Below are 26,412 nucleotides of genomic sequence, written 5' to 3' on the forward strand. Positions count from 1 at the left end.
ATTCAACCCTCTTGATCATTTTTATGTTTTTAGAAATTAGTCACTTTACCTCACTGTGTTATATTTGAACCAGTTACCACTTCTGTGTCAGCATGCTGAAAGTTATGTTTTCTTTGTTCTCTTTGGTTAAATAGCATGTACTTCTAAGGATAAGAGAGAGAGGGTAAGATCTACAAATTTCAGGCAAAAGGAAAGTTTTGAAATTTAATAATAGATTGACTAGACATATAGAACCTTAACAGTAATGAATTAGGGAAGTACTTGTTGAAATAATCTGGCTTAGCGAAAATGTTTAGCTAGCTTAATAAATCTAGAATCAATATGGAAATTTTTTTATGAGATCAAAACTGTAGTTTCCAGAAGATTTACTCTTAAGAACAAAATAATTTAAAGAAGCTAAATGTGATAACTGTTGGATTCAGCAGGGGCTAAGAGTTCTAGCACTGTGTTGGAAACCAACATGCACTTTTTTTTTTCGGTTGCACATACCTCACACTCTTATTTTTTGAGACGGAGTTTCACTCTTGTTACCCAGGCTGGAGTGCAGTGGCGCGATCTTGGCTTACCGCAACCTCCGCCTCCTGGGTTCAGGCAATTCTCCTGCCTCAGCCTCCTGAGCAGCTGGGATTACAGGTACGCGCCACCATGCCCAGCTAATGTTTTGTATTTTTAGTAGAGACGGGGTGTCACCATGTTGACCAGGATGGTCTCCATCTCTTGACCTCGTGATCCACCCGCCTCGGCCTGCCAAAGTGCTGGGATTACAGGCGTGAGCCACTGCGCCCAGCCCACCTCACGCTCTTCAGTGATGTTAAAGAGTTGGCACTTAATCACTAATACTTACATCAGAAGGGCAGGTGTTAGAACTTTGGAAGAAACATCTTTGGAAGGTTGCTGATTTTTTCTTCTTTTGATTCCAAGTGTCTTCTTTTAATTACCAGAGCATGTTTCCCTGATAACGCTAGGTTCTCATTTCCTTTACCTTAGCCATATATATAGTTAACAAGCACTAATAGTTTAACTTCTAAACCTTATTTCTCTCAAGTTGGAAAAAGTCTCAATTATCCAGTCCCCAGAAAACTAGAACATTACGGCTCCTATACATTAAATTAAGAAATAAAAACCACTCAGAATGCTATTTGTGAGATAGCTTGTATTCAGTTTTAAGAAATGTTTCAAAATAATTACAAGTCCTGTAAAGAGAGAATGACTAAGAAGTCAGAGAACACTGCTGAAAGTGAAGGTGCCAATTTTTATTGAAACATCTTAGGAGAAAGGTGCTTTAATACTTGAACTGATAATTTTGCAAAAGGCAGCCATGTTTATTGCCCGGGAGATGATGTAACAACATACTTTACACTTCACTTTTATCAGAACGAAGCAAATAAGAAAACAAGCTGATTTACAGAGACTTATTCAAGAAAACAAAGTTTCTGAGTATGTCCTGTTGTCATACGTGATCACCTAATTGGTTCAGATACCTACATCTCTAGCCCAACAATGTTTAATCAGTATCCTTGAACCATGGATAGAGGCTACATTTGGGAAATTTGAACTAAAAGAGAGGTTAGGCTGCATAATAGTCTAACACCGAAATGATTTGATTGCATATAGTTGAAATGGCTGAAAAAGTTTTAATATTTGAAGCATCAAACAGTAACACTCTCCCGACTCACCCTGTGCTAGTGACGTTTTGCCTTGTTTTTGATTAATTTATGTTAGATTGCTTATTAATTTGCACCCTTACAAACAATGTTACTGAAACAGCCACTTAGTGTAGCAAAGATGTTAAGAGCAAGATGTTTGGACTCAAATAGATTTGAATTTAAATTATGCCACTTTCTGAAATATGATCAAAAGCAGTTGAGTTATCCTCTCTGAACCTGAGTTTCCTCATTAAGAGCATCTTTGCAGTTCTCTAAAACTTCATACTGGTAGCTTTTCAATATCATGAGCTATATGTATGGACATATTATCACAACTGGCATGGCTGTTTTACTTGAAAATCAACCACAATGCATTCTGTACAGTGATCAGTTTATACATGAAGGTTGTAGACAGTTCAGCTACTGGCATTAATTGTTCAGTCTTAGGATCATAAATGTATAAGAAAGCTGAAAAATGTTTGTATAGGCATAATTGTTTCTCCTCTTTCTATGGTATGTGGGTTTATTTTGCTGTACTTTTCACTCAAGTTGGACGATTGCTTCATTTTCAGCCTTTTTTCTTCAGTAACATAAAAATATAAATCTGAATGTCCTGCATAGCACCTTAGCAGCATCCCACAATTTTAATTATGATTCTGTTCTAAATATTTTTAAATTTTCATTGTGGTTATTTATTTTCCATATGTATGATTTAGAAGTTTTAATTTATAAATAATGGGTTTTAAAAATTATTGTGTTGATGGTTTCTAAATTGTAATCTCATAATATGGGATTATTACATAATCCACGTGGTACTTGACCTTTAAAATTTGCTAAGACTTGATCTATTTAAAAGTAATGATAAAAAATGGCCAGGCACGGTGACTCAGCTATAATCCCAGCACTTTGGAGGCCAAGGTGGAAGGATCACTTAAGCCCAGGAGTTCAGGACCAGGCTGGGCAACATAGGGAGACTCTGCCTCTATTTAAAAAATAATTTTTTTTTTTGCTAAGACTTCCTTTATCCACTGATATGTACTCAGTGTATTCTTCATTTAATAGGTGAAATGTCAAATGTATTTGTCCCAGCGATCAGGTTGTTCATTGCATGATTTTAATCTTTCTGTGTCCTTAATAATTTTTTTCCTGGTGTGTTTTGTAAGTTACTAAGAAAAGTATGCAAAGTTGCTGACATAAGGGTGGATGTGTCAGTTCCCCACAGTATTCCAAGCATTTTGTATTTTGAATGTTGGTACATACGTGTTTTAAATTGTTTTTTTTTAATGACCTTTAAAATTACTATATGGTAACCTTCTTTATCATGAATAATTGTTAATGTAGCTACACAAACAATGTTTTTATTTATATCCTGTGTATATCTTTTCCTGGTCTTTTTACTTTACTCCAATCACTAGAAATCAGTGGCTGCTTGTTTACCTCTCTTAAATATCTCTTTTTATTATGGTCTCCATCATGCGTTTCATAATGCATGTCTATATGTGGTCTAGCATGTCTAGAGAGTTTGTCACAGGATGGTTTTTCAGTCTGTTTTTGCTGTATTGCCAAGAACCCTCATGCCTTCCTTATTAAAATGACTTCTATATCTTTTACTGCCAACATGCTAGCCTAGCCTGCCATAAATTGAAATAATTTTCTTACTGTTCTACCTAGCATCATTATTTTCTTCTGTAGGAAGCCTGAGACTAGTGAGAGTTTGGAGACTTTGTTTTAAATTTTTGTAAGTGTTAGAAATGGATTTCTTGAAGTTTAAAGTGTTTAAGTTTATCTTACTCCTGCTAGTATGTCTAATCAGCTGGGAGTAGGTATCACAGTTTAAAGTGGAAAATTTTAAAAATATATGTCTGTGGGCTCAGGGAGAGACATGGAGTATTTGTTTTTGATAAGAACATGATATGTGTCAAGGTTTAAGAGGCAAGAATGATAATACTCCCAACCTCTTAAGTTTCCTCCTGGTAACCAATAGTGTGAATAATTCCTAGTGTATTCTTCCTAAGATCTTCTAAACAAATGTTAACAAATGTCTATATGTTGTTTCTTTCCCCCTACACCCTTTAAAAAAAAAATAAAAACAGCAAACTGTATACCCTTCTGACTGTGTACCCTTCTGCAATATACTTTTTCACTTAATTTAGTTTGGCACTAATTTTAGAATTTATACATAAAGTATTTACTTGCTGTTTTTATTTTTTTTTTGAGATGGAGTTTCGCTCTTGTTACCCAGGCTGGAGTGCAATGGCGCGATCTCGGCTCACCGCAACCTCCGCCTCCTGGGTTCAGGCAATTCTCCTGCCTCAGCCTCCTGAGTAGCTGGGATTACAGGCACACGCCACCATGCCCAGCTAATTTTTTGTATTTTTAGTAGAGACGGGGTTTCACCGTGTTGACCAGGATGGTCTCGATCTCTTGACCTCGTGATCCACCCACCTCGACCTCCCAAAGTGCTGGGATTACAGGCTTGAGCCACCGCGCCCGGCCAAAGTATTTACTTTTTAACTATCACATAGTAGTTCATTATTTGGATGGATGTACCATTATGTTTTAAATTCTTTTTTTTTTTTTTTTTGGCAGGGTTGGGGGAAAAGAGTCTCACTTTGCCACCCAGCCTGGAGTGTAGTGGAGTGATTTCAGCTCACTGCAGCCTCTGCCTTCCAGGTTCAAGCGATTCTCCTGCCTCAGCCTCCCAAGTAGCTGGGATTACAGGCGCCTGCTACCATGCCTGGCTCATTTTTGTATTTTTAGTAGAGATGAGTTTTCGCCATGTTGGCCAGGCTGGTTTTGAACTCCTGACCTCAGGTGATCCACCTGCCTGGACCTCCCAAAGTGCTAAGATTACAAGCTTGAGCCACCACACCTGGCCCTAATTATTAATAGTTCTCTTTAATGAACATTTAAATTGTTTCAAACTTTTGCCATTTTAAACAATGCTGTGATGACTAACCACACATATCGCACATGTGCCAATTTGTAGAATAAACTCCTAGGGTGAAAGGATATTTGCCCTTGTAATTTTGGTGTTGTAATTTTGACAGATAGGGCAAATTGCCCTCCATCAGTGTTATGCCAACATAATTTCCTTTCAATTACCATATGCTGTGTCTTTTATCAACACAGTATACCAGATATTTTTTGTCTCTTCATCTCATAGGTGAAAATGGTAGTTTTAATATGTTTAGTCTCACTGTAATAATAGAATGTATCTTTCTTAACTGTTTCTTTTGTGACCTGCCTATTAAAATCTTTGACTTCTTTTTTTTCTGTGTTAGGATTCTTCTTACTGATTTATAGAGCTTTGTATACTTTGGGGAAATCAACCTTGTGGGATTTAGTGATGAAATGTTCATCTTATCCTCTTTGTTTTTCTTTATACAAAAATGTTCTGCTTTTAATATTTCTAGATTTTGGTTTAGGAATCAATTACTGTATTTCTGTGCATGGGAACACACAGATGAACACTCTTCTACACTCAAATTACAGTGATTCCACCGTCATGCTTTTTCTGGTGCAAAGAGAAGTACAAGCCAATTTTAGATGTAAATTTTTAGGGAGTACCACTATACATTGTTCTTCCTTGAGTTGTTGGCCTGTATAAGACCTGTGGAATATGTGAAAATATTCTAGTCCCAAAACAACAAAATTATCAGATGGCCCTGACCTCCCAACAGTGGGTGCCATTGCTTCCTTGAGTATCTTTGTATTCACAGAAAGTCTAGAGCAGTACAATCTTGCTGTTTTTTATTCTGCCTTGGAAGTTGTCAGCCTCTCCAAAAGATTTTAACTGCCAGATTGATCATTACCATTCTTAGTGTATATCTACAGAACTCTTTCTTTTCTATTTAAAAAATATATAAACAGAAATTTTATTGGTTAATTTTTAAAATTGTCACTTTCATACGGTTTTTAACTTGCTTATTAAAAAACTTTATGATTTTTCAAGTTAATACATATTTTCCTCATGTTGGGCTACATCATAGCTCATTATTTCACTGCATATTCGTTTCTTTTTTTTTTTTTTTTTTGAGACAGAATCTGGCTCTGTCACCCAGGCTGGAGTTCAGTGGCATGATCATAGCTCACTATAGCCTTGACCTCCTAGGATCAAGCAATTCCCCCGCCTCAACCTCCTGAGTAGCGAGTACTGTAGGCACACACCACCATGCCTGGCACAATATGCTTGTGTCCACCTGTAGGTCTCAGTCCTTTCCACGCTTTTCACGCTTTTTGTATTTTTTTGTAGTCAGGTCTCGCCTTGTTGCCCAGGCTGGTCTTGAACTCTGAGGCTCAAGTGATCTGCCTGCCCTGGCCTCCCAAAGTGTTGAGATTACAGGCATGAGCCACCATGCCTGGCCCTCATTGTATATTCTTATGCTTAATCTTTATGCAATTTTGCTGGTATTTCTGTAGATTATATTCTTTGTATTGGGATTGTTGGGCCATGGCTTATATGTAATTATAATTTTCATAGATAGGGTCAAGTGAACCTTCAGAACAATCCTATCGGTGGGGTATGAGTTGAACACTGGCATTTAAAAAAAAAAAAGGAAAAAAAAATGCTCCTACCTGATTCTGGAAGACATCTGTGTAAGAAATACTCCTTCATTTAAATGATCTAATTGCCCACAAAAGGATGTCTCAGCACCTCCGCCTGGTGCCTAAGACTGCCAAATTTGCCCCAAGTTCTCCAATCAAATCTTGCTGTAGATCAACCAAAAAATGTCTTCTGCTACTAAGCTATACTCTTCACTTCCTCTTGAACACAGTATGCCTGCTTCCGCCTGTAGGTCAGTCTCGTCCACGTGCTTCTCACTGAGTGTCACTTCTTTAAAAGCCTAAGGTTCCTCTGTCACACCATGCCAATCATTCAGCTCTGTCTAGGCCACATTAGTTTTTTGTCTTTGAATTTGTGTGTACTTTCCTTGCTTTTTTATTTTATACCTAAAGAGCAGCATAAAATTATTTAAACAAGTCATCTTACTGACATTATTATGATTGGCAAGATTCATTGTGCAGTACTCAATATTCAACAAATTTTAAAGTTCTTTTAAATTATTTGTAAACATACTTTACAAAGTATCTTTGAGATTCTACATGGAGATTACGCGTTTTGAACATTTAAATAACTTTTCTAAAACTAAACTTCAATAAATATTGCTTTCAGGTGCATGGTTGAGGCGTGGAGTTTTCTGCGGCAACATTGTAATAGGCTGAATATAGAGGAGTTACTAAAGCACATGTATGAAGTCTGTCAGGAAATGGGCTTAATGGAAGATTTACTGAAGTTACCATTTACAGACACTGAGCAGGTAATTACTTAACAATATAAACTTGTCAGAAATTCAGGATGAACTGGTAGTTTACAATCTATTTTGTTCTTTTTAGGAATGTTTAGTGAAATTTTTGCAGTCCAGTGCCAGTGTTCAGAATCATGAATTCCTTTTAGTTCACCATTTGCAGCGTGCCAATTATGTGCCTGCCTTGAAGCTGAACCAAACTCTGAAGATTAATGTTATGGTATGATTAAAGTTGTCTTATTATGGGGGATAAGAGAATAAGGAAAACTGGAGCCTTTTTTGATTTGTCATATAAGAGCTTACAATGGTTCAGTAATCACTGTGCCTTACATTACCTTGAACTTGCAGAATCCTCTATTCACCTCTGTAGCAGAATTGGGTACAGGGTACTACCTAATTCTTTTATGTATGCCATTTATGTTCTGATATCTGCCTACAATATTGCCCTTTGACTCAGGGAAAAAGCAGGTGTAGAGGCCGGCAGTAGGAATATATAGTAGAAAGATGATTGTGTAGGAGAGGAGGATGCAGAGGTCAGCTGTGGTACTTACATAGTACAAAGATCGTTGACTTCATGGGTCAGACTAACTCTTCATTTACTCTGTGTGCTTGGGACACACTGTAAGTCTTGGTTTCATCAACGGTAAAATGATAAAATCTCTTTGTGAGGTTGTTTTGAGGATGCACAGAGATGTGTATGAAGTAGAATGTTGCCTGACAAGTGTGGATGCTTAATACATGATAACCATTGTTTTTATTAGTTGTGAAGAATCAAGGCTTGGTAGCGGAGATTTGGAATTTATTGATGGGTGAGGATTGATAAAACAATTAGATATGTGGATGAAGTTATTGGTTTGTAAAAGTGGATATGTAGGTAGGAGGAAGATATTTTTGGATATTCATAATTTTATTTTAAATGGTAAATATAGAATTATAGCAGCTAACATTTTGAAGGTTAAATTTTTTTACCAATTTTGATATGTTTAATAGAATGATCGTGATCCTCGTTTGCGGGAGAGATCACTGGCTCGAAATTCTATATTAGACCAGTATGGAAAAATCCTTCCTAGAGTCCATCGAAAATTAGCCATTGAACGAGCTAAGCCTTATCATCTGTCAACATCATCAGTTTTTCGATTAGGTAAGAATTTCATTGGAAAATATTATAATCTATTGGACCAAAAAAGTTATTGAAGGATTACTTTTCTGAAACCACCTTAAATTTAGCTCACTTGCTAATACGTAGCCAGGGTATGCCTTGGCGATAATGCTACTTTGGTTCCAGACCACTGTAGTAAAGTGAGTATGATGATAAAGCTAGTCTTCTGAAGTTTTGGTTTTCCATTGCATAATATTTACACTATGCTTTTAAGTATGCTAGCATTATTCCTAAAAACAAGTGGACATACATAATTTTGAAATGCATTATTGCTAAAAAAAAAAAAAAAATGCTAACGATCATCTGAGCCTTCTATGAGTGGTAATCTTTTTGCCAATAGAGGGTCTTGTCTCAATGTTGATGGGTGCTAACTGATCAGCATGGTGATTACTGAAGTCGGCTGTGACAGTTTCTTAACGATGACACAGTGAGCTTGCCACATTAATTTCCTTTCACTCAAGTTTCTCTGTAGCATGTGATACTGTTTGATAGTGTTTTACCCATAGTAGAACTTCTCAAACCCTGCCTCTGCCCTGTCATCTTAAGTTTATGTAATATTTTTAATGCCTGGTGACTAACAAACTACTCTACAAGAAGGCAGGCTTGGATCAATCGGACTTTTATTATTTCGCTTCTGAGTTAGGAGGACAACACTGGGAGGAGTATCCGAAGCAAAGACTAGTGTATTGTCTTTCCGGAGACCACCCGCCACAGCCATAAAAAGGACTAAACCGTAAAGGGAGAAGGAGTTTATTTTTTATGTGGTGATTTATTACCAGTTAAGATTTTTTTCTTTGACAGAAGAATAATGAGTATAGAGAGTTCTATAAGGAAGAAAGTTTGAATATGTCAGGAGTATGGCAAGGGCATGTTTTCCTTACATATGATATCCCTTCCCCAGAAGAGAAGCCTGAGATCAGAGACCAGGCTATAGGAGTAAGTTGGACCTAGTAGAGCCTGGCCTGAGGGCTGTGGTGCAGGCTTCATGCAGGAATGATGCCTTCTAGGATTTGAGCCCCTGAAATTTAAGAGAAGAGGGAGTGGTAAATAGTACATGGTCCAAACAGGGTTTTGTGGCTCTGGCGGTAATTTGGATTTTTGAGTCTTAGGATGAACCCAGTCTCTAGGTTAATATGGGTGAAGCTTAACCTCAGTTGGAACTAGAAGATTGTGGTTTCACATATTTTGAGTTTGTGTTCCCTTTTTAAAATCTACAACATTTTACTGCCCTCTTGGTCCCAACAGCAGTACATGTCAGAGGTTTGAGCATGCCAAGGCAACTAGCAGGTTGAAGTGTTTGGATGCCTGGGGCATCAGTGTAGTCTTTTTGTCTGTCTTTTCCTGGCATGCCACCCCAGCTGGATAGCTTGGGTTAGTGGAGTCGTAAGGGAGCCCGATCTGAGTATTATTTTGTACAAATTGGAGACACCTGTTAGAGCCTTGGTCTGCTTTATCTCTTAGATCTGGTATCTTTATTACCTTAATTAATTGCAGAAGGTTGTTTTGTTTTGTTTTGTTTTTACCATAATGTGATGATGTGTGGCCATATTTAATTATAGCCCACCCTAGGTTTTTGGGAATCTAGATTTTTTTTTTTTTTTTTTTTTTTTTTTTTTTTTTTTGGCGTTAATAGTTCATCCTTCTGAATCCAAATTTGGAAAATACCCTTCCCATTTGGCTTTAATTCCTGAGGTGAATACTGAGGCTGGTACTTGTGGAGTAGGGAGTCTGGGATCAGGGTCGTTTGTAAAGTTCATATGTTTGTGTTGTCTTTTTAGTAGCTGTGTCTGTTAGGTTATTTTTTTTTTAATCACTTCAGAATTTTTTATTTTCTTGGTGACCCTGGCAGTAGAACACCCCTACCCTTTTAGGTAAGTACTGCCTCTAATAGCTGCAATATTTTTAATATGGTTAACCTCTTTATTGTCTGCAGTCAGGAGGCCTGTTTAACCCATGCCTACAGTAAATTTTTTTAGAGAACGCTTACTTAGAGTCTGTGTGGACGTGACGGCCTTCGCCTGCCCTGAAGACGGGGCTCTGTCTAGGCAGGGATCACAGAGGTAGCTGTGGAATAGGAAGTCTGGGATCAGGGTCATTTGTAAAGTTCACGTTTGTGTTGTATCATGTTGGAGTATCCTCAACTCCAAGTGAGCTTGTTTATATCTCTTGGCCCCTTTCTGTGATGTTACTCTAATTTACGAACAAAGGCTTTATTAACATCAGAGTTCTGAAAGAGTTTGTTTTTTAGGTCCTTCGGACTACAGTATATTTTACCAGTAGTGGTTTAAGTATTTGTGTGGGAGGGTTCCTGGGATGTGGGCAGGAACATGGCAGGGCTAGGACCTGGCACACTTTGATATGGATACTTTGGCTGTCTCTTACTTTTACTTTATATTGTAACATCCTCCCATCAAGAAGCCAATGATATCTCTGTTTTTAGTTTTATCTCTGGATAACTAATTGAGGACCTAGACCGTCAATGTCTGACTCATGATTTGCTTTTAAGCTTTTCTCATTAATAGGCAAGTTGTAACTACTATCCTAAGACATGGGGGCCATTTCTTGGCCACCATGTCAAGTTGGTTAGAAAAATGGAGCCACCACCCTTTTTAGTGGTCCTAGCATTTGGGTAAGTACTCCCCTGGCTATTCCCTGCTTTTTTAGGGACAAATAAGTCAAACGGTTTAGCCAAGTTAAGCGGGGCTGCAGTGGGGAGCAGCAGTCACTTTTTGTGTGCTTGGTTAGTTGTTTTTAGTTTTTTGAAGGCCCAGTTGTATTGTTTCTCTTATTTAAAAGGGTCTGACTCTACCTCTTAACAGCTTTTTATAAAAAAAGCTTTGTTAAAATGCCCAAATTGGGAATTTATGCATGACAGAGTCCTGCCATTTTCAAGAATTTATGTAAGTTTTTTTGGTTCTGAGGAGGAGGTATTTGATATATAGCCATTTTCCTGTCCTGGGAAAGAAACCTCTGTCCCCGAGAAATTAAATAGCCTAGGGCCTTTTTTTTTTTTTTTTTTTTTCTTTTTTCTTTTTTTGAGGTCTTCTTCTACCCACTTTCAGCTAGAAAGTTGAGGGTACAGTATTTTTACTAGATTCCTCTTTAGAGGGGCTAGTAATTAAAATATCACTTACATATTATACTTTTCTCTTTCAAAATAAAATTCCTACAATTCCTGGAGACCCTCCCTGTCTGTTTTCACCTTATTTCAACACTGTAGATTCCATTCAAGAAACCACGTTTGCCTATCCATAAGAAGCAATTCCTCATTTATCCATGTTTTATCATAAGATTACAGCAGTTCATCGCATCTTTGGTCTGATTTTGTTTTTGTTTTTTAAGAGACAAAACAAGAACATGGTCTGTCCCCCATATTCTAGTACAATGGCATGATCGTAGCTGATTGTAGCCTTGGCCTCTTGAGCTCAAGAGATCCTCCTGCTTCAGCCTTCCAAGTGGCTGAGACCGCAGGTCTGTGCCACCATGCCTGGCTAATTATTTTTTGTAGAGTTGGCCTCTTGTTACCCAGGCTGTTCTCAAAGTCATGGCCTCAAGTGATCCTCCCACCTTGGCCTCCAAAAGTACTGCGGTTACAGGCATGAGCCATCATGCCTGACCCAGGCTCTACTTCTCATTCTAGTTCTCTTGCTGTGTCCATCATACCTGCAGTTGTTGTCTCCACTGAAGTCTTAAAGCCCTCAAAGTTACTCATGAGAGATAAAATCACCTTTTTCCAAACTCCTCTTTTTATTTTTTCTTTTTTTGAGACAGAGTCTTGCTCTGCCACCAGGCTGAAGTGCAGTGGCGCAATGTTGGCTCACTGCAGCCTCCGCCTCCTGGGTTCAAGTGATTCTTCCACCTCAGCCTCCTGAGTAGCTGAGACCACAGGCGCATGGCACCACGCCCGGCTAATTTTTGTATTTTTAGTAGAGACGGGGTTTCATCATGTTGGCCAGGATGGTCTCAATCTCTTGACCGTGTGATCCGCCCGCCTCGGCCTCCCAAAGTGTTGGGATTACAGGCGTGAGCCACTGTGCCCGGCCTCCAAATTCCTCTTAAAGTGGATAGTTTGACCTCCTTCTATGAACTATGAATTTTCTGAATGGCATCTGAAATGGTGAATCCTTTCCAGGTTTTCAGAGGACTTTGCTTAGTTGCTTAGATCTCTCAGAGGAATCACTATCTGTGACAGCTATAGCTTTTTGAAGTATATTTCTTAAATTATATCTTGAAAATTGAGATACTCTGTGATCCATGGGTTACAGAATGGATGTTGTGTTAGCAGGCATGAAAACAGCATTCATCTCCCTGTCATTAGAGCTCCTGGGTGACCAGGTGCATTGTCAGTGAGCAGTAATATTTGAAAAGACTTTTTTTTCCTAAGCAGTTCTCAATAATAGGCTTAAAATATTCAGTAAACCATGCTGTCAACAGATGTGTTGTCATCTAGGCTTTTTCCTTTGATAGAGGACAGGCATAGATTTCACATAATTCTTAAGGGCCTTAGGATTTTTGGAATGGTAAATAGTCTTCAATTTAAAGTCACTGACTACATTAACCCCTAACAACAGAGTCACCCTGTCCTTTGAAGCCAGGCATTGACTTCTCCACCCTAACTCTGAAAGTCCTAGATAGCATCATCTTCCAATAGAAGGCTGCTTCATCCACACTGAAAGTCTGTTGAGTAGCGTAGCCGCCTTCATCAGTCATCTCAGCTGGATCTTCTGGGTCACTTCCTGCAGCTTCTCCATCAGCACTTGCTGCTTCACCTTGTGCTTTTATGTTACAGAGACTTCCTTCCCTGAACTCCCTGAGCCACACTCTGCTAACTTCAAACTTGTCTTCTGTTGCGTCCTCACCTCTCTCAGCTTTCATAGAACTGAAGACTTTTTTTTTTTTTTTTTGAGACGGCGTTTCACTCATGTTACCCAGGCTGGAGTGCAATGGCGCGATCTCGGCTCACCGCAACCTCCGCCTCCTGGGTTCAGGCAATTCTCCTGCCTCAGCCTCCTGAGTAGCTGGGATTACAGGCACGCACCACCATGCCCAGCTAATTTTTTGTAGTTTTAGTAGAGACGGGGTTTCACCATGTTGACCAGGATGGTCTCCATCTCTTGACCTCGTGATCCACCCGCCTCGGCCTCCCAAAGTGCTGGGATTACAGGCTTGAGCCACCGCGCCCGGCCTAGGTTTTGTTTTTAAGACAGAGTCTCCCTCTGTGGCCAGGGTTGGAGTGCAGTGATAATCATTGCTCACTGCAGCCTCAAACTCCTGGGTTCAAGTGATCCTCCTGCCTCAGCCTCCCAACTGTCTGGTGCTACAGGCATGGGCCACAGCACCTGGATAGGTTTTTTGTTTTTGCCCCCTGCCACCGTGGTCTCGAACTCCTGGGCTCAAGTGATCCACTCGCCTTGGCCTCCCAAAGTGCTGGGATTCCAGGCGTGAGCCACCATGTCTGGCCGAGATGAAGTCTTGGCTGAAGGGAATGGTGTAGCTGGTTTGATGTCACTGTGTTGCCCGGGCTGCTCTCAAACTTCTGGGCTCAAGTGACCCTCTTGCCTCAGCCTCCTAAGTAGCTGGGACTACAGGCATACACCATGCACCCAGCTTGGTTTGATCTTCAGTCCAGACCACTACAACTTTCTCCATTGCAGCAGCAAGGCTGTTTTCCTTTCTTACCATTTGTTCACCAAAGTAGCACTATTTAATTTCCTTCAGGTTCTGTTCTGCATTTACAACTTGGCTAACTGGCATGAGAGGTCTGGCTTTTGATTTAAAGTCATATACATGTGACTCTTCCTTTCACATGAACACTTGGGGTTTTCATAGGACTGTTAGTTGACCTAGTTTGGACATTGTCAGTCTCAGAATAAGGGAGGTCCTCCAGGAAAGGGAGAGCTTTCATGGGGTAACAGCTCATCACTGGGAATGGCTAGTTGGTGAAGCAGTCGGAGCACACACGTTTATTAAGTTTGCTGTCTTACATGGGTGCATTTTGTAGCTTCTCAATACAATTACAGTAGTAGCGTCAGGCAGAGCGCGGTGGCTCACACCTGTAATCCCAGCACTTTGGGAAGCCGAGGCAGGCGGATCACCTGAGGTCAGGAATTCAGAACCAGCCTGGCCAACATGGTGAAACCCCATCTCTACTAAAAATGCAAAAATTAGCCAGGCGAGGTGGTGGCAGGCGCCTGTAATCCCAGCTCTTTGGGAGGCTGAGGCAGGAGAATGGCTTGAACCCGGGAGGCAGAGGTTGCAGTGAGCTGAGATCACACCATTGCACTCCAGCCTGGGGCTAACAATAGGGAGGCTTCATCTCAAAAAAAGAAAAAACAGTAGCATCAAAGATCACTGTTGACAGTTCACTCTAACAGATATAATAATTACGTTTGAAATATGAAAATTACTGAAAGACACAAAATAAGTACATGCTGTTGGAAAAACGGTGCCAGCAGACTTGCTGAACACAGGGTTGCCACAGACCTTCAGTTTGTTTAAAAAAACAAAACTCGGCCAGGTGCAGTGGCTCATACCTGTGATCCCAGCACTTTGGGAGGCTGAGGTGGGCAGATCACAACGTCGAGAGATCGAGACCATCCTGGCCAGCATGGTGAAACTCCATCTCTAGTAAAATAAAAAATTAGCTGGGCGTGTTGGCAGGTGCCTGTAGTCCCAGCTACTCGGGAGGCTGAGGCAGGAGAATCGCTTGAACCTGGGAGGCAGAGGTTGCAGTGAGCCGAGATCGTGCCACTACACTCCAGCCTGGCGAAAGAGCAAGACTGTCTCCAAAAAAAAAACAGTAAAGCAAAGCACAAGAAAATGAGGTAGACCTGTACTCATTCATCACAGGGATTTTTTTTTTATTGGCTGCTCTATAACCCAGCAAATATAAGGCTTTCTTAGAAGATTTGACTCTTACTAGGGTAGTGCATAATGAAAGAACTCTTATTTGAGTTGAAGGCAAATGTCCATCTTCTAGAAAACACAATGAATAACTTTTTTTTTTTTACCGCTTACTGAAAGGCCAACTTGTTAATCCTGCATAACTATAATGAAACCAAATATAGGCCAGGCCTGTGGCTCACATCTGTAATCCCAGCACTTTGAGAGGCCGAGGAGGGAGGATCACTTGATGCCCGGAGTTCGAGACCAACCTGGCCAACATAGTGAAACCCTGTCTCTATTAAAAATACAAAAATTAGCTGGGCGTGGTGGCCGTGCCTGTAATCCCAGCTACTTGGGAGGATGAGGCAGGAGAGTCACCTGAACCCAGGAGGTGGAGGTTACAGTGAACCAAGATCACACCACTGCACTCCAGCTTGAGTGACAGCAAGACTATGTCTCAAAAAAAAGAAACCAAATATAATTTTAGCTACTCTTATCATGTAATGTGTTTTTTTCCTAATCATTCTTTAATATGCTTTTATTAAAATCTTGTTAGAGATGCAGTTCATTATTCCATTCTTCATTTTACAGTTTCTAGGCCCAAACCATTATCAGCAGTTCCAAAGCAAGTTGTAACAGGAACTGTGTTGACAAGATCTGTTTTCATCAACAATGTGTTATCTAAAATTGGAGAAGTTTGGGCAAGCAAAGAACCTATAAATAGCATCACACCTTCCGTTAGGTATGTTTTTCTTACACCTTTTGTAGTCATTCTGCTTGTTAATCTTTACTGGACAGTCAACAGCATTCATCAACAATCCACTCCCATTGCCTACGTTTATTAATGTATGTTAAAAAGAAAAACCATGTTGGCTGTGTTTCTTAGAAGAATTTTTTTAAACCTTTAAAAGTGACATGTACATTGTTAATGTAAATGATGCAGAAATATGCAAAGTAAAAACATAAAAATTCTTTGTTCTCCCATCTCATCCACTTTATATCAGTGCTCCTTGTGATACATTAGAAGTCAAATTTTTGTTTTTGTAGTTCTAAAATAGAAGAAGCATCTCCTATAGTGTATTCACTCCCAGCTCCAGGGCTGCCTGAGGCATTTTTTGGAACACCAATTTCAAAAGCGTCACAGAAAATTTCTAGGTAAGAATTTATTAAATCTTTCTTAGAGACACAATGTTAGATTTAGATGATAATTACAATTATAATTTTTAATTATATTCAGCATTTTATAGACTTTTAAATTAAATGAATATTTTAATACTAGGTTTTTATTGTAATTTGGGCAGCAGTATAGTAATTTTAGGAAATTTAACATCAGGTAGGAGTATACTTGAAATTTTTGTTAAATAATTTCAGACTGCTTAGTGAACAGGAGAGAAGTTATTCTCATGAGCAAACTATTAACTTATTGTCCTTGATGTTATTTCCTTGTTAATAGACTTCTAAATGAAGGTTATTATACTTAATTACATATTAATCTTGGGTGGCTCATTGAAGCTTTCTCCTGTTCAACAGTGCCTACTAAAATGTCTTGTGTTGCTTCAGGTGCAGTACTTTTACATCTTACCTGTGGTGTTACAAAAATAGTTAAGTTGAAGTTTTATATCCAAGATGAAATTGTGATTGCAAGTATTTACTTACGAGCATTGGTTAGTTGAAAAGTTGTCATAATTATCCGTCACAGAGATAGCATGTCTCTTGATACATTGATTCTTTGTCCTTAGTATGCCCAGGATCATTGCAAATTTTTTTTTTTTTTTTTTGAGACGGAGTTTCGCTCTTGTTACCCAGGCTGGAGTGCAATGGCGCGATCTCGGCTCACCGCAACCTCCGCCTCCTGGGTTCAGGCAATTCTCCTGCCTCAGCCTCCTGAGTAGCTGGGATTACAGGCACGCGCCACCATGCCCAGCTAATTTTTTGTATTTTTAGTAGAGACGGGGTTTCACCGTGTTGACCAGGATGGTCTTGATCTCTTGACCTCGTGATCCACCCGCCTCGGCCTCCCAAAGTGCTGGGATTACAAGCGTGAGCCACCGCGCCTGGCATTGCAAATTTTCGATTGTTTTATCAAAGACAAAATTACATTGTTTACAGTATTTATGATGATTATAGATGTTCATTACAACATTATCTGAATTTTTGATACCAAAAGGAAGATATTTGAGATAAGGATGTACAAACAACTGAGGCCAGAGGTATTTATAGAGTGCAATAATGGACATATTTTAAAGCTTAGAAGGATTTTTCATTTTTTTGGACTAAATTTAGTTGTTTCCCTTTACTTACTCTCATAAGATGGAAAGTCGGTATTTTAAATGGAAAGAAGATATTTTAAATGAAAGTCATTATTACCGACATTCTTTTTTCTACCAATAGTTCTGATTTTTTTTCTGCAAGTTCCCCTTTCTTGGTCTTTTTGTACTTTAATAGCTCTGAGGTTTAGCAGGGGGTCAATAATAGAAGTTAAAAGACCTTTGATTAATGGCCTCAGGTCCTTAAAGTATTGTGAGAATTTTTAAAAACCAGTATTAACTCAGATGTAAGAGAGCTAATTGAGTTATGAATATTTCCTTCTATAAAAATAATTTTATTCCCTGGTTCTGTTTTTCATACTGAGTTTGCATTACCGGGTAGACATTATATCTTTCAATGAAATAGGGTAGAATAGATGACATCTGAGGGAAAACATAGCAAGCCTGAAGTGCTAATATATGTAATTGATGTTTTATTTTTATGTGTGAGATGCATTGTTTATTTGGATTATGGTAAAAAAAACATTTGTTGAAGTCCTGAGACCTAGTACAATATTTAATATTTCATTTAGAAAATATCTTAAAAGTAGTTCTTAAAACCTTTTTTTGGCCGAGTCCAGTGGCTGGTGTCTGTAATCCTAGCAGTTGGGAGGCCGAGGTGGATGGATCACCTGAAGTTGGGAGTTCGAGACCAGCCTGACCAACATGGAGAAACCTCGTCCCTACTAAAAATACAAAATTAGCCAGGCTTGGTGGTGCATGCCTGTAATCCCAGCTACTTGAGAGGCTGAGGGAGGAGAATCACTTGAACCCAGGAGGCAGAGGTTGCAGTGAGCCGAGACCATGCCGTTGTGCTCCACCCTCGGCAATGAGGAAAACTTTGTCTCAAAAAAAAACAAAATCAGTTTTGTTGATGTAGGAGTTCTGCTTTGACTTAGTAGGTTGCACAGGCCTTGCTTTTGAGAAGCAGTCATTCATAAATAAGTCCATTAAACATAAATACTAACACATGCAAAACAAACATTTAACAAAATGTTCCTTTGGGATAGCTCAGTATAAAAGTGAGCAAACTGTTTTCCAAGCACAGAATTTAAATGCAAATGAATAGAGAAGAGAATCAGAAAAAAAGAAATATCTAGCAGCCTGATTAGATAATCTTGGTTTGGTAGAAATGTAAAAGCTGTGTTTGATACAGAATAACAAGTGGGAAGACCTTTAAATATTTCCTCGCTATCACCCGTGTTGGTCTGCCACCCCTAATAGCAAAATGCTCATCGATATGCCTATCGATGAAAAGGAAGGCACAGCAACCAGCAGCTTTTATTTCTGGCCTCCAAAGCATCCTGTACTTTTCTGGTTATTCTCAGGTGAGCCACGCTGGCATTTGGGAGAAGTAAAAAAGGATTGTTTTCACCACTAGAATATCGAACCATAAAATAGACTGTTTATTAGGAAATTGAGAAAGGAGTGACCTGTGCAAATGGTCCACCAAAAATTATTACCTGAAAACTCTACTTTTGAGCTTAAATTATGTATCTATAAATTAAGCTTTAAAACTCACTTGGATTATACATGTTCAGTACAAGTAATCAGTGGGATCAGTTTTATCACCGGGACTAGGATATAATGGAAAGCCTTGTAGTAGAATCTTAAGATTGTACTTTGTCACCAAACTCATTAATTTGAAGAAGTTAACTTTTGGAGGGGGTGGTCACTAGTCTTCACGGCAGTGAGAACCATAAAGGCAAAAGGAACCAATATTCATTACATATATTACATGCAGGTGAAGGGATGTTTTACATGTTAATGAATTTTAGTAAACGGTTTGCCAGGGAAGCCTTGTCCTGTGTGCTTTAGTATTTTACATCATTGCCAGTTCATCCTTATTTGAAAATAAATGCTGGGCACATGTGAGAACTCAGAAAATGTAGGTAAAGGTAAGGAGGACGACTTGAACTCTTTTGAAAAATCAGTTGCTACATGCAATTCTTAATTTTTTATTTTGCTATGAAATAATTTTCTGACTTTTTACATGCATGATGGCACTTTGGATTACATTAATACTCTTGACTGAATTTGTGTTTGCATGTGGTTATCATAGTTACCATGAACGTGGAAGTCTGATTAAATGGATACTAAATTCTTTTGGTTTTTCAGTATAACTCAATAAATGCATATTCTCATTCCAGACTGCTGGATTTGGTTGTTCAGCCTGTCCCCCAGCCTTCTCAGTGTTCAGAGTTTATTCAGCAAAGCTCCATGAGATCTCCTTTGTACCTCGTATCCCGTTCACTGCCTTCAAGTTCGCAATTAAAAGGATCACCTCAGACCATCTCCAGAGTTTCAGAATTACATTTGCTTGAAACTCCTCTTGTTGTTAAAGTTAGTATTTACACATCTGGTATTCACAATGAAACTAGATGGTTCTTCCTTTTCAAGTAACAAGGAGAAAAATTTATAACTGATGTGTTTGGGGAGTGCTGGGAAGTGCTTTAAGCATTCTTCTGTGTTTTTCACATCTTTTTAAACAGTTGATTAAATTTATCCTTTCCTGTTTAAAGTTAACAATTAACACATTATTTTCATAAATGTAACGCAAGGTGTGGTCATTATAAATTTGCCTTTGTCATTTGTAATACTTTCAGGTTCTTGAGTTTGTTTTTATTTTACTTTTATATAAACTCCATTGCCGATACCATTATGCTGTTATTCTATCAAATGCTATTTCGTTCTTAGGTTTATTTTTATATATTCAATTTTTTGACTCCTGATGAAGCTATAAACTGTCACTCCTTCCTGCTTTGGTTTATCCCTTTTTAAATTGCCTTTTCTCATCCCTCAAAGGTTATTAGCTCAGAAATCACAATACTGAACTTGTGTTATCTGCTAGTGGTGGTCTTTTACCTTTCCATTTTTAAAGTTCCTTTACATATTATCTCCCTAGCCCCTTGACCAGTGTTACGGATTGAAACCCAGAAGCTTTCTTTCTCCCTCATCCCTCCCCATTGTCCCTGGGTTCTCTGTTTGGATATCCAGCTTTTATATCGAAGCCAGGGAATCCTTATTTTTCAAGTTGAATAAAAGATATCTCAATAAATGCTATTCCTAAAATAGTTATTAAAATAAGTTGAAAAATAAGATTTCTCTAATATTCAATTGTGTATTTATTAAAAAAAATACATTTTATATTCTCTACAGCTAAGTTCAAATGAAATAAAATTGGAATAATTTTTTACCTGCTGCCAGAATAGCCTAGAAAAAAGAATTGTTATGGAGAACATGTCTAACGAACTCATTATACTCTAACAACATTCAGTAATTTGTTTACTGGGCCTTTAGAGGCCAAGTTAAGTGAAGGAATTATCTCTACTAAATAACATACATGCTAATTTCAGATTATTTGTATTCATCGTACTAAATCTTCAGAGGATTCTAATATGTAATTTGGTTATTACTGGATTTCTGTGATGAACTTTTTTTCTGTAATATACTACAGTCTTACTGTAGCTTTCTGTAATTATTAGATTTCTATAATTCTATAATGTTAAGTAATTTATCTTCCTAATTGGCAGTTTATTTTTTAGTTGAATTTAAGCTGGAAATAATGCTTTTAGAAAGATTGTGGATGCAGTTTTAGGTTTCATAGGCTTACATATAAAAAGCTCTGGAAGAATTTTGTATTTTCTTTGCAGAAATCTGGAATAAATATTTCTATTTACATGCTTACTGGAGATTAGACTATAACCACTATTGTGACTCAGTTGACCCAGTCTGTTCTTACATAAGCACCTTTTAATGGTGTAATTCCATTTGCTCTTTATCCTAGAAAGCTAAAAGTTTGGCCATGTCAGTTACTTCTTCTGGATTTTCTGAGTTCACTCCTCAGTCCATCCTGAGATCTGCTCTTCGATCAACACCTTTAGTATCTCCCTCTCCATCACCTGGAAGGTCTCCTCAACGACTTAAAGAAACTAGAATTTCATTTGTGGAGGAAGACGTGAACCCAAAATGGATTCCTGGAGTACGTTTGATAATTGGGAGAAAAGATATTTAATAAGAATGTATTAGCTCCTACAAGTAAAAAGTTACATAAATCAATTTTTAAAATACCACTATAGATTTTTGAGACAGTCTCACTCTGTTGCCAGGCTGGAGTGCAATGGTACAATCTTGGCTCACTGGAACCTCTGCCTCCTGGGTTCAAGTGATTCTCCTGCCCCAGCCCCTGAGTAGCTGGGACTACAGGCGCATGCCGCCATGCCCAGCTGATTTTTGTATTTTTGGTAGAGATGGGGTTTCACCATGTTGGCCAGCATGGTCTTGATCTTTTGACCGTGTGATTTGCCCACCTTGGCCTCCCAAAGTGCCGGGATTACAGGTGTCAGCCACCACGCCCAGCCTAGATTTTTGTATATAAGCTTGCAGATAGTAATGCAATCAGAAAATATTAGTTCTGAAAGAAACACTGGGGCCATTGGCTCAGCCAAACCCATCATCTTACAGATAAAAGGGCTTGGAAACACCAAGTAAGTTGGTTGTAGTCATCTAGGTATATGGTGGTATAATTGGGACTAGGATCCAGATTTCCTAATTCTTAGTCCTTTTTTTAATGTTTACTTTTACGTTGTATTTTGTTACTTATAAGTTTCTGACTGGTGGAGTAGTTAGGAGGGTGTGTCTCTAGATCCACTGTAGGTTATTAGGAACCTTTCAGTGATTATTGGTCATCTAGCCTGTTGTGTGTTTTAGTCTCCTGAAAATACTGGTATATTACCAATTAGGGAAACATTAGCCACATTAACTTTTATGTACCAGAAGATAATTGATTTAGAATAAGTGAATTTTTATTAAGGAGAGAGTTTGGGTACAAACAGCATAGAAAATGTGGGTGTGATTGAGATGGGGAGCTTAGGACCAGACCGAACTGTGATATTTACTAATTCTTTTTCTTTTCAAAATCTTACTTAACAGGCTGCAGATGATAGCAAAGCAGAAACCGAATGGCTGAAGAGCAAAGATAGGGTGACACCTTTTATCCTCAGCAGCCCTGAAAGGGACCATCAAGAAATGAATGTGGGGTCACAAAGGTTAGAGAAACTGGATATGAGCAAAGAAAACAGCAGCGTGGAGACTACCTTAGAGTATCAGGATGCACCATCACCAGAAGACCTTGAACATACTGTTTTCATGGGCTCTAAGCCAAAAAGCTGTTCCACTGAACCTAAGGTAACTGAACAAATTGAAAAGGCTGGAGATAAAGATGTACTTGAGTCAAAAGTAACTCCTTCAGACCTGGAGAAACAAATGGGTAAGAACTCATTTCTGAATACTCAAAATTGTTACTAATGTTCCTCAATGAAGTTTATAATAGAGTTTTTCCCACCGTAAGAAAAAAGCATCACAGCCAGGCACTGTGGCACATGCTTACAGCCTGAGGCTGGAGGATTGCTTGAGCCCAGGGGCTTAAGACAGCCTGGTCAACATAGCAAGGCTCTGTCTTTACAAAATTAAAATTAAAATATTAGCCAGGCATGGTGGTATGAGCCTGCAGTTAACAGCTGCCCTTGAGGCTGAAGTGGTAGAGTTCAGAAGTTTGAAGCCTCAGTGGGCCGTGATTGCACCTGTGTACTTCAGCCTGTGCAACAGAGCAAGACTGTGTCTCAAAAAGAAAGCTTCAGGGTTAAATTATTACATGCTCACAGTGTACTGGTTCCTAGACACAACACACAGATCTTACTCTTTTGGCTTAGAAAGTATGGCTTACATTGTTTCATGAATAGGTATGAGATTTCAGAGAAGGAGGACTTACATGTACTTTTTTATTTGGCCATGAAATTTAGAAAAGAACAGTCATATTTTAAGGAAGGAAATGTAAGATGCCATAGTCTGACTTGAAAGTCCTTCTAGTAGCTATGAGAAGTAACTTTACAGAACGAAGTATTGCAATTTTTAACTTATCCAGCAGTTTTAAGTTCTAGAATTCTTATAAATCAGGAATTTCATTCTACTCTCCATCCTCACCTCCAGAATAATCACTGGACAGTTAAATGTTCAGGCTAGGTACAGTGGCTCACACCTATAATACCAGCACTTTGGGGGCCAAGGTGAGAAGATTACTTGAGCCCAGTTCAAGACCAGCCTAGACAATATATGGAGACTCCCATCTGTACAAAAAAAAAAAAAAAAAATTAGCTGAGTATGGTGGCAAGCACCTATAGTCCTAGCTACTGAGGACACTGAGAGGGGAGGATCACTTGGGCCCAGGAGGTGGAGGTTGAGGATGCAGTGAGCCATGATTGCACCACTGCACTCCCGCGTGGGCAACAGAGTGAGACCCTGTCTCAGAAGAAGAAGAAGAAAAAAAAAACAACTAGTTCAGTGGCTAGTGCATTTATATTATCTTCATTTTCAAAAAAATTGTTTGAGTCCCTAATGTATGCCAGTTAGCTCCTACTATGTTTATTCTGGGTGTTGAAGATCAGACAGTGAGTAAAGTAGAACGGCACCTGTTCCCATGTCACGTAGAGCATGGTGGACTATGTTGACAAACACTTACAGTTTGGTTCATGCTATGTTGGAGGGATGGGGGGCCAGGGGAACACTAGTGAAGGGAAGAGACTTGACCTAGAATTGGTGGATCAGAAAACTTAGCCTATTTGTATGTTTCTTACACTATATACAGTTTTAACAAGGTTATTTAAAAGTAACTGGTAACTCTAAAGTTGTAAAAACACATACACTTACATAAAAATCTATGTCTTAGGTAGCTTAAGAGGCAAGTCCACTGAAGTTTGGACTATGATATTTTTTTCTTAGTAAGCATGGGCACTGTTAATTGCTTGCTCTAAGAACTTTAGGACTATGCTCATAAATGTCTAGAAATTTACACTGCCTTTTTTTCATTTTTATTTTTTAATAAGACAGAGTCTTGCTCTGTCACCCAGGCTGGAGTGCAGTGGGGCTATCTCATCTCACTGTAACCTCTGCCTCCTGGGTTCAAGCAGTTCTCTTGGCTCAGCCTCCCAAGTAGCTAGAGTTTAGGCATTTGCCACCGCTCCCGGTCTACACTGCTCTTTTGATGTGCCTTGTACTACCAAAATGTTTAAATGGTAGCTATTAAAAGAATGTCCGTACCATTATCTTCACTGATTATTCCTAACAATGTTAGGCAGTCTCAAATAGAAATCTATGTTTTTTTTTTTGGTAGAGGGGTTCCTATAGCACAGACTCTAGAGTGACTCAGGCTGGATTCGAACCCTAGCTCACTCAGCTGCTTACTGAGTACGCGTCATGAGCCAGGCTAGGCAGTATAACCCCAGGCTTCAGTTTTCTTCTCTGCTTTTTTGGATATTGAGGATTAAGTGAGTTAATATACGTAAAACAGTTGCATTAGTGCCTGTTCAGCAAACAGTGAAAAGCGAGAGGTTAAGGGGGGCTCTTGAGGTAGGCTCTGAGGGTTAGAAGAAAGTGTTAGCAGTCCGATAACACAGCAGTAAACCTAAAAGAACAAAAGAAGCAGACCCAACAAAATTTTAAAAAGTAGTAATGCAAGATTGTAGGGTCAAGCCGTACAGGATCATGGGGTGTCCCTATCGCTGTGCTGAGGCACAGGATCCAAGAAATAAAGAGGCAAGACACAGAAGGACAGAGCGCAGCTGGGCTCAGAGGGCCAATGCCACTTGAGCGGAGACAGGCGAGGCCCTGAGTGTCCAGAAGTGTCTGTGTTTATTGGGTAGAGGTTAGGCGGCAGGGTAGTGAGTGGGGTCATTTTAAGGAGAGTGATAGGGTCAAGACATTCACCTGAGCAATAAGCAAGGGGCCTACCCCCATTAGGTCACCAAGGAGGTAGGCAGTGTGTAGTAAGGAGGGTGCAGTGTGCAACATCTCTTATCTAGGAGCAGGCAACTTCTAAGGATGTCTATAGGAGGATGCTTTGAGTCAGTACAGCGGCAACAGAGCTGACAGGGTCTACCGCCACCTGCTGGCAGCTTCCAGTGATTTCTGTAGGAGGATGCTTTTGAGTCCGCACGGTAGCTAGAGAGCTGACAGGTTATACAGCCACCAAGGCGCGATTATACAGGAGGGGTTTTAAGCCCTTCGATGCTCGCGGGATTGCCAGCCAGAGGCCAGCTTTCCATAAGAACTGGACGCAAGATACTGCAACTTCCTTACTGGAGGAGTGACTCTTGTTCCAAGCCTGCCATGCAGCAGGTATCTTTATAATACTGAATGCTGCCCTGGGCCAGCCTGCCATGTAGCGCATGCCCTTTCAGGCAGGGGCACTACTGCCTGGACCATAGATTCTTGTCCTGGTATAACTTTTTCCATTAATTAATGCTCTGTACCGTGTCTGCTGTAGACATTCCTACGACTATAAACAAGATATGATATGTATGTAGAGCTGTTTTTCCCTTAATTCATGCTCTGTACCGTGTCTGCTCTAGACATTCCTCCAACTATGAACTAAGATATCATCATATATATATAGAAAAGGAAATAACTGAGTAGTAACATATTCTTCAGGCACTAATTGTTCCAATTATAAACTAATAGGATTATATATAAAGGATAGAGGAAACAACAGAGTAGTAATATTATAAACTAAGATATTCTTCAGGCACTAATTGTGCTGGGGGTCTCCTTAACTTTCCTTCCTTTGTGCCCAGAAGGTGGGGGTTACCCACACAAGATACCAGTAATCACTAAACATTTAGCATAAATAATGTTCTTGTCTATATGACTTACAGGCAATTTGGAAGGTACGGAAACAAAAGATCTCTTAGTTGCAGAGGAGGCATTTTCAGAATTGAATCACTTAAGCCCCATTCAAAGTTCTGTACCGTCAATCCATGAAGGGTAAGTTTACGGAGAAAAATTCAAAAATACTTTTTAAAAGAAGTTTAATGAAATTGTGAACCAGAAGTAAAATACTCTGTGCTTGTTAGATTTCATTTAGATCTTTAACATCTCTATTTGGTGATGTTGGCTGTTTTAAAAGAAGTCTAGTTGTACCGTTGTATGTTATTAAGTAGTTACTATGACGTTTTTGCAGTGCTGCTAGACATTTCGGAAATATACAGAGACATGATAAATTGAGGCAGAACTCTTAATATTCTTTGGTGAACTTTTAATATTCTTCGGTGATT

The 26,412-nt window shown here is 39.1% G+C and overlaps 1 protein-coding gene across 3 annotated transcripts in view; it reads left to right on the plus strand.

The window, feature by feature from the left end:
- Positions 1-26,412, plus strand: part of AHCTF1 (AT-hook containing transcription factor 1) — an 86,196-nt gene that overhangs the window by 42,159 nt on the left and 17,625 nt on the right. For all 3 annotated transcript variants that reach the window (XR_004257894.1, XM_032242184.1, XM_032242185.1), the window contains exons 22-30: positions 6,823-6,967; positions 7,044-7,175; positions 7,946-8,096; positions 15,591-15,741; positions 16,047-16,154; positions 19,456-19,648; positions 21,093-21,287; positions 22,238-22,574; positions 26,014-26,122. Coding sequence is in view for 2 of the 3 variants with exons in the window: in XM_032242184.1 (XP_032098075.1) it covers positions 6,823-6,967; positions 7,044-7,175; positions 7,946-8,096; positions 15,591-15,741; positions 16,047-16,154; positions 19,456-19,648; positions 21,093-21,287; positions 22,238-22,574; positions 26,014-26,122 (1,521 nt within the window). In the remaining variant the exon portion in view is untranslated. The remainder of the gene's footprint in view (positions 1-6,822; positions 6,968-7,043; positions 7,176-7,945; positions 8,097-15,590; positions 15,742-16,046; positions 16,155-19,455; positions 19,649-21,092; positions 21,288-22,237; positions 22,575-26,013; positions 26,123-26,412) is intronic.

Source organism: Sapajus apella, unplaced genomic scaffold, assembly GCF_009761245.1.
Source record: "Sapajus apella isolate SASKATOON/1434 unplaced genomic scaffold, GSC_monkey_1.0 scaffold49, whole genome shotgun sequence".
NCBI classification, from domain to species: domain Eukaryota; kingdom Metazoa; phylum Chordata; class Mammalia; order Primates; family Cebidae; genus Sapajus; species Sapajus apella.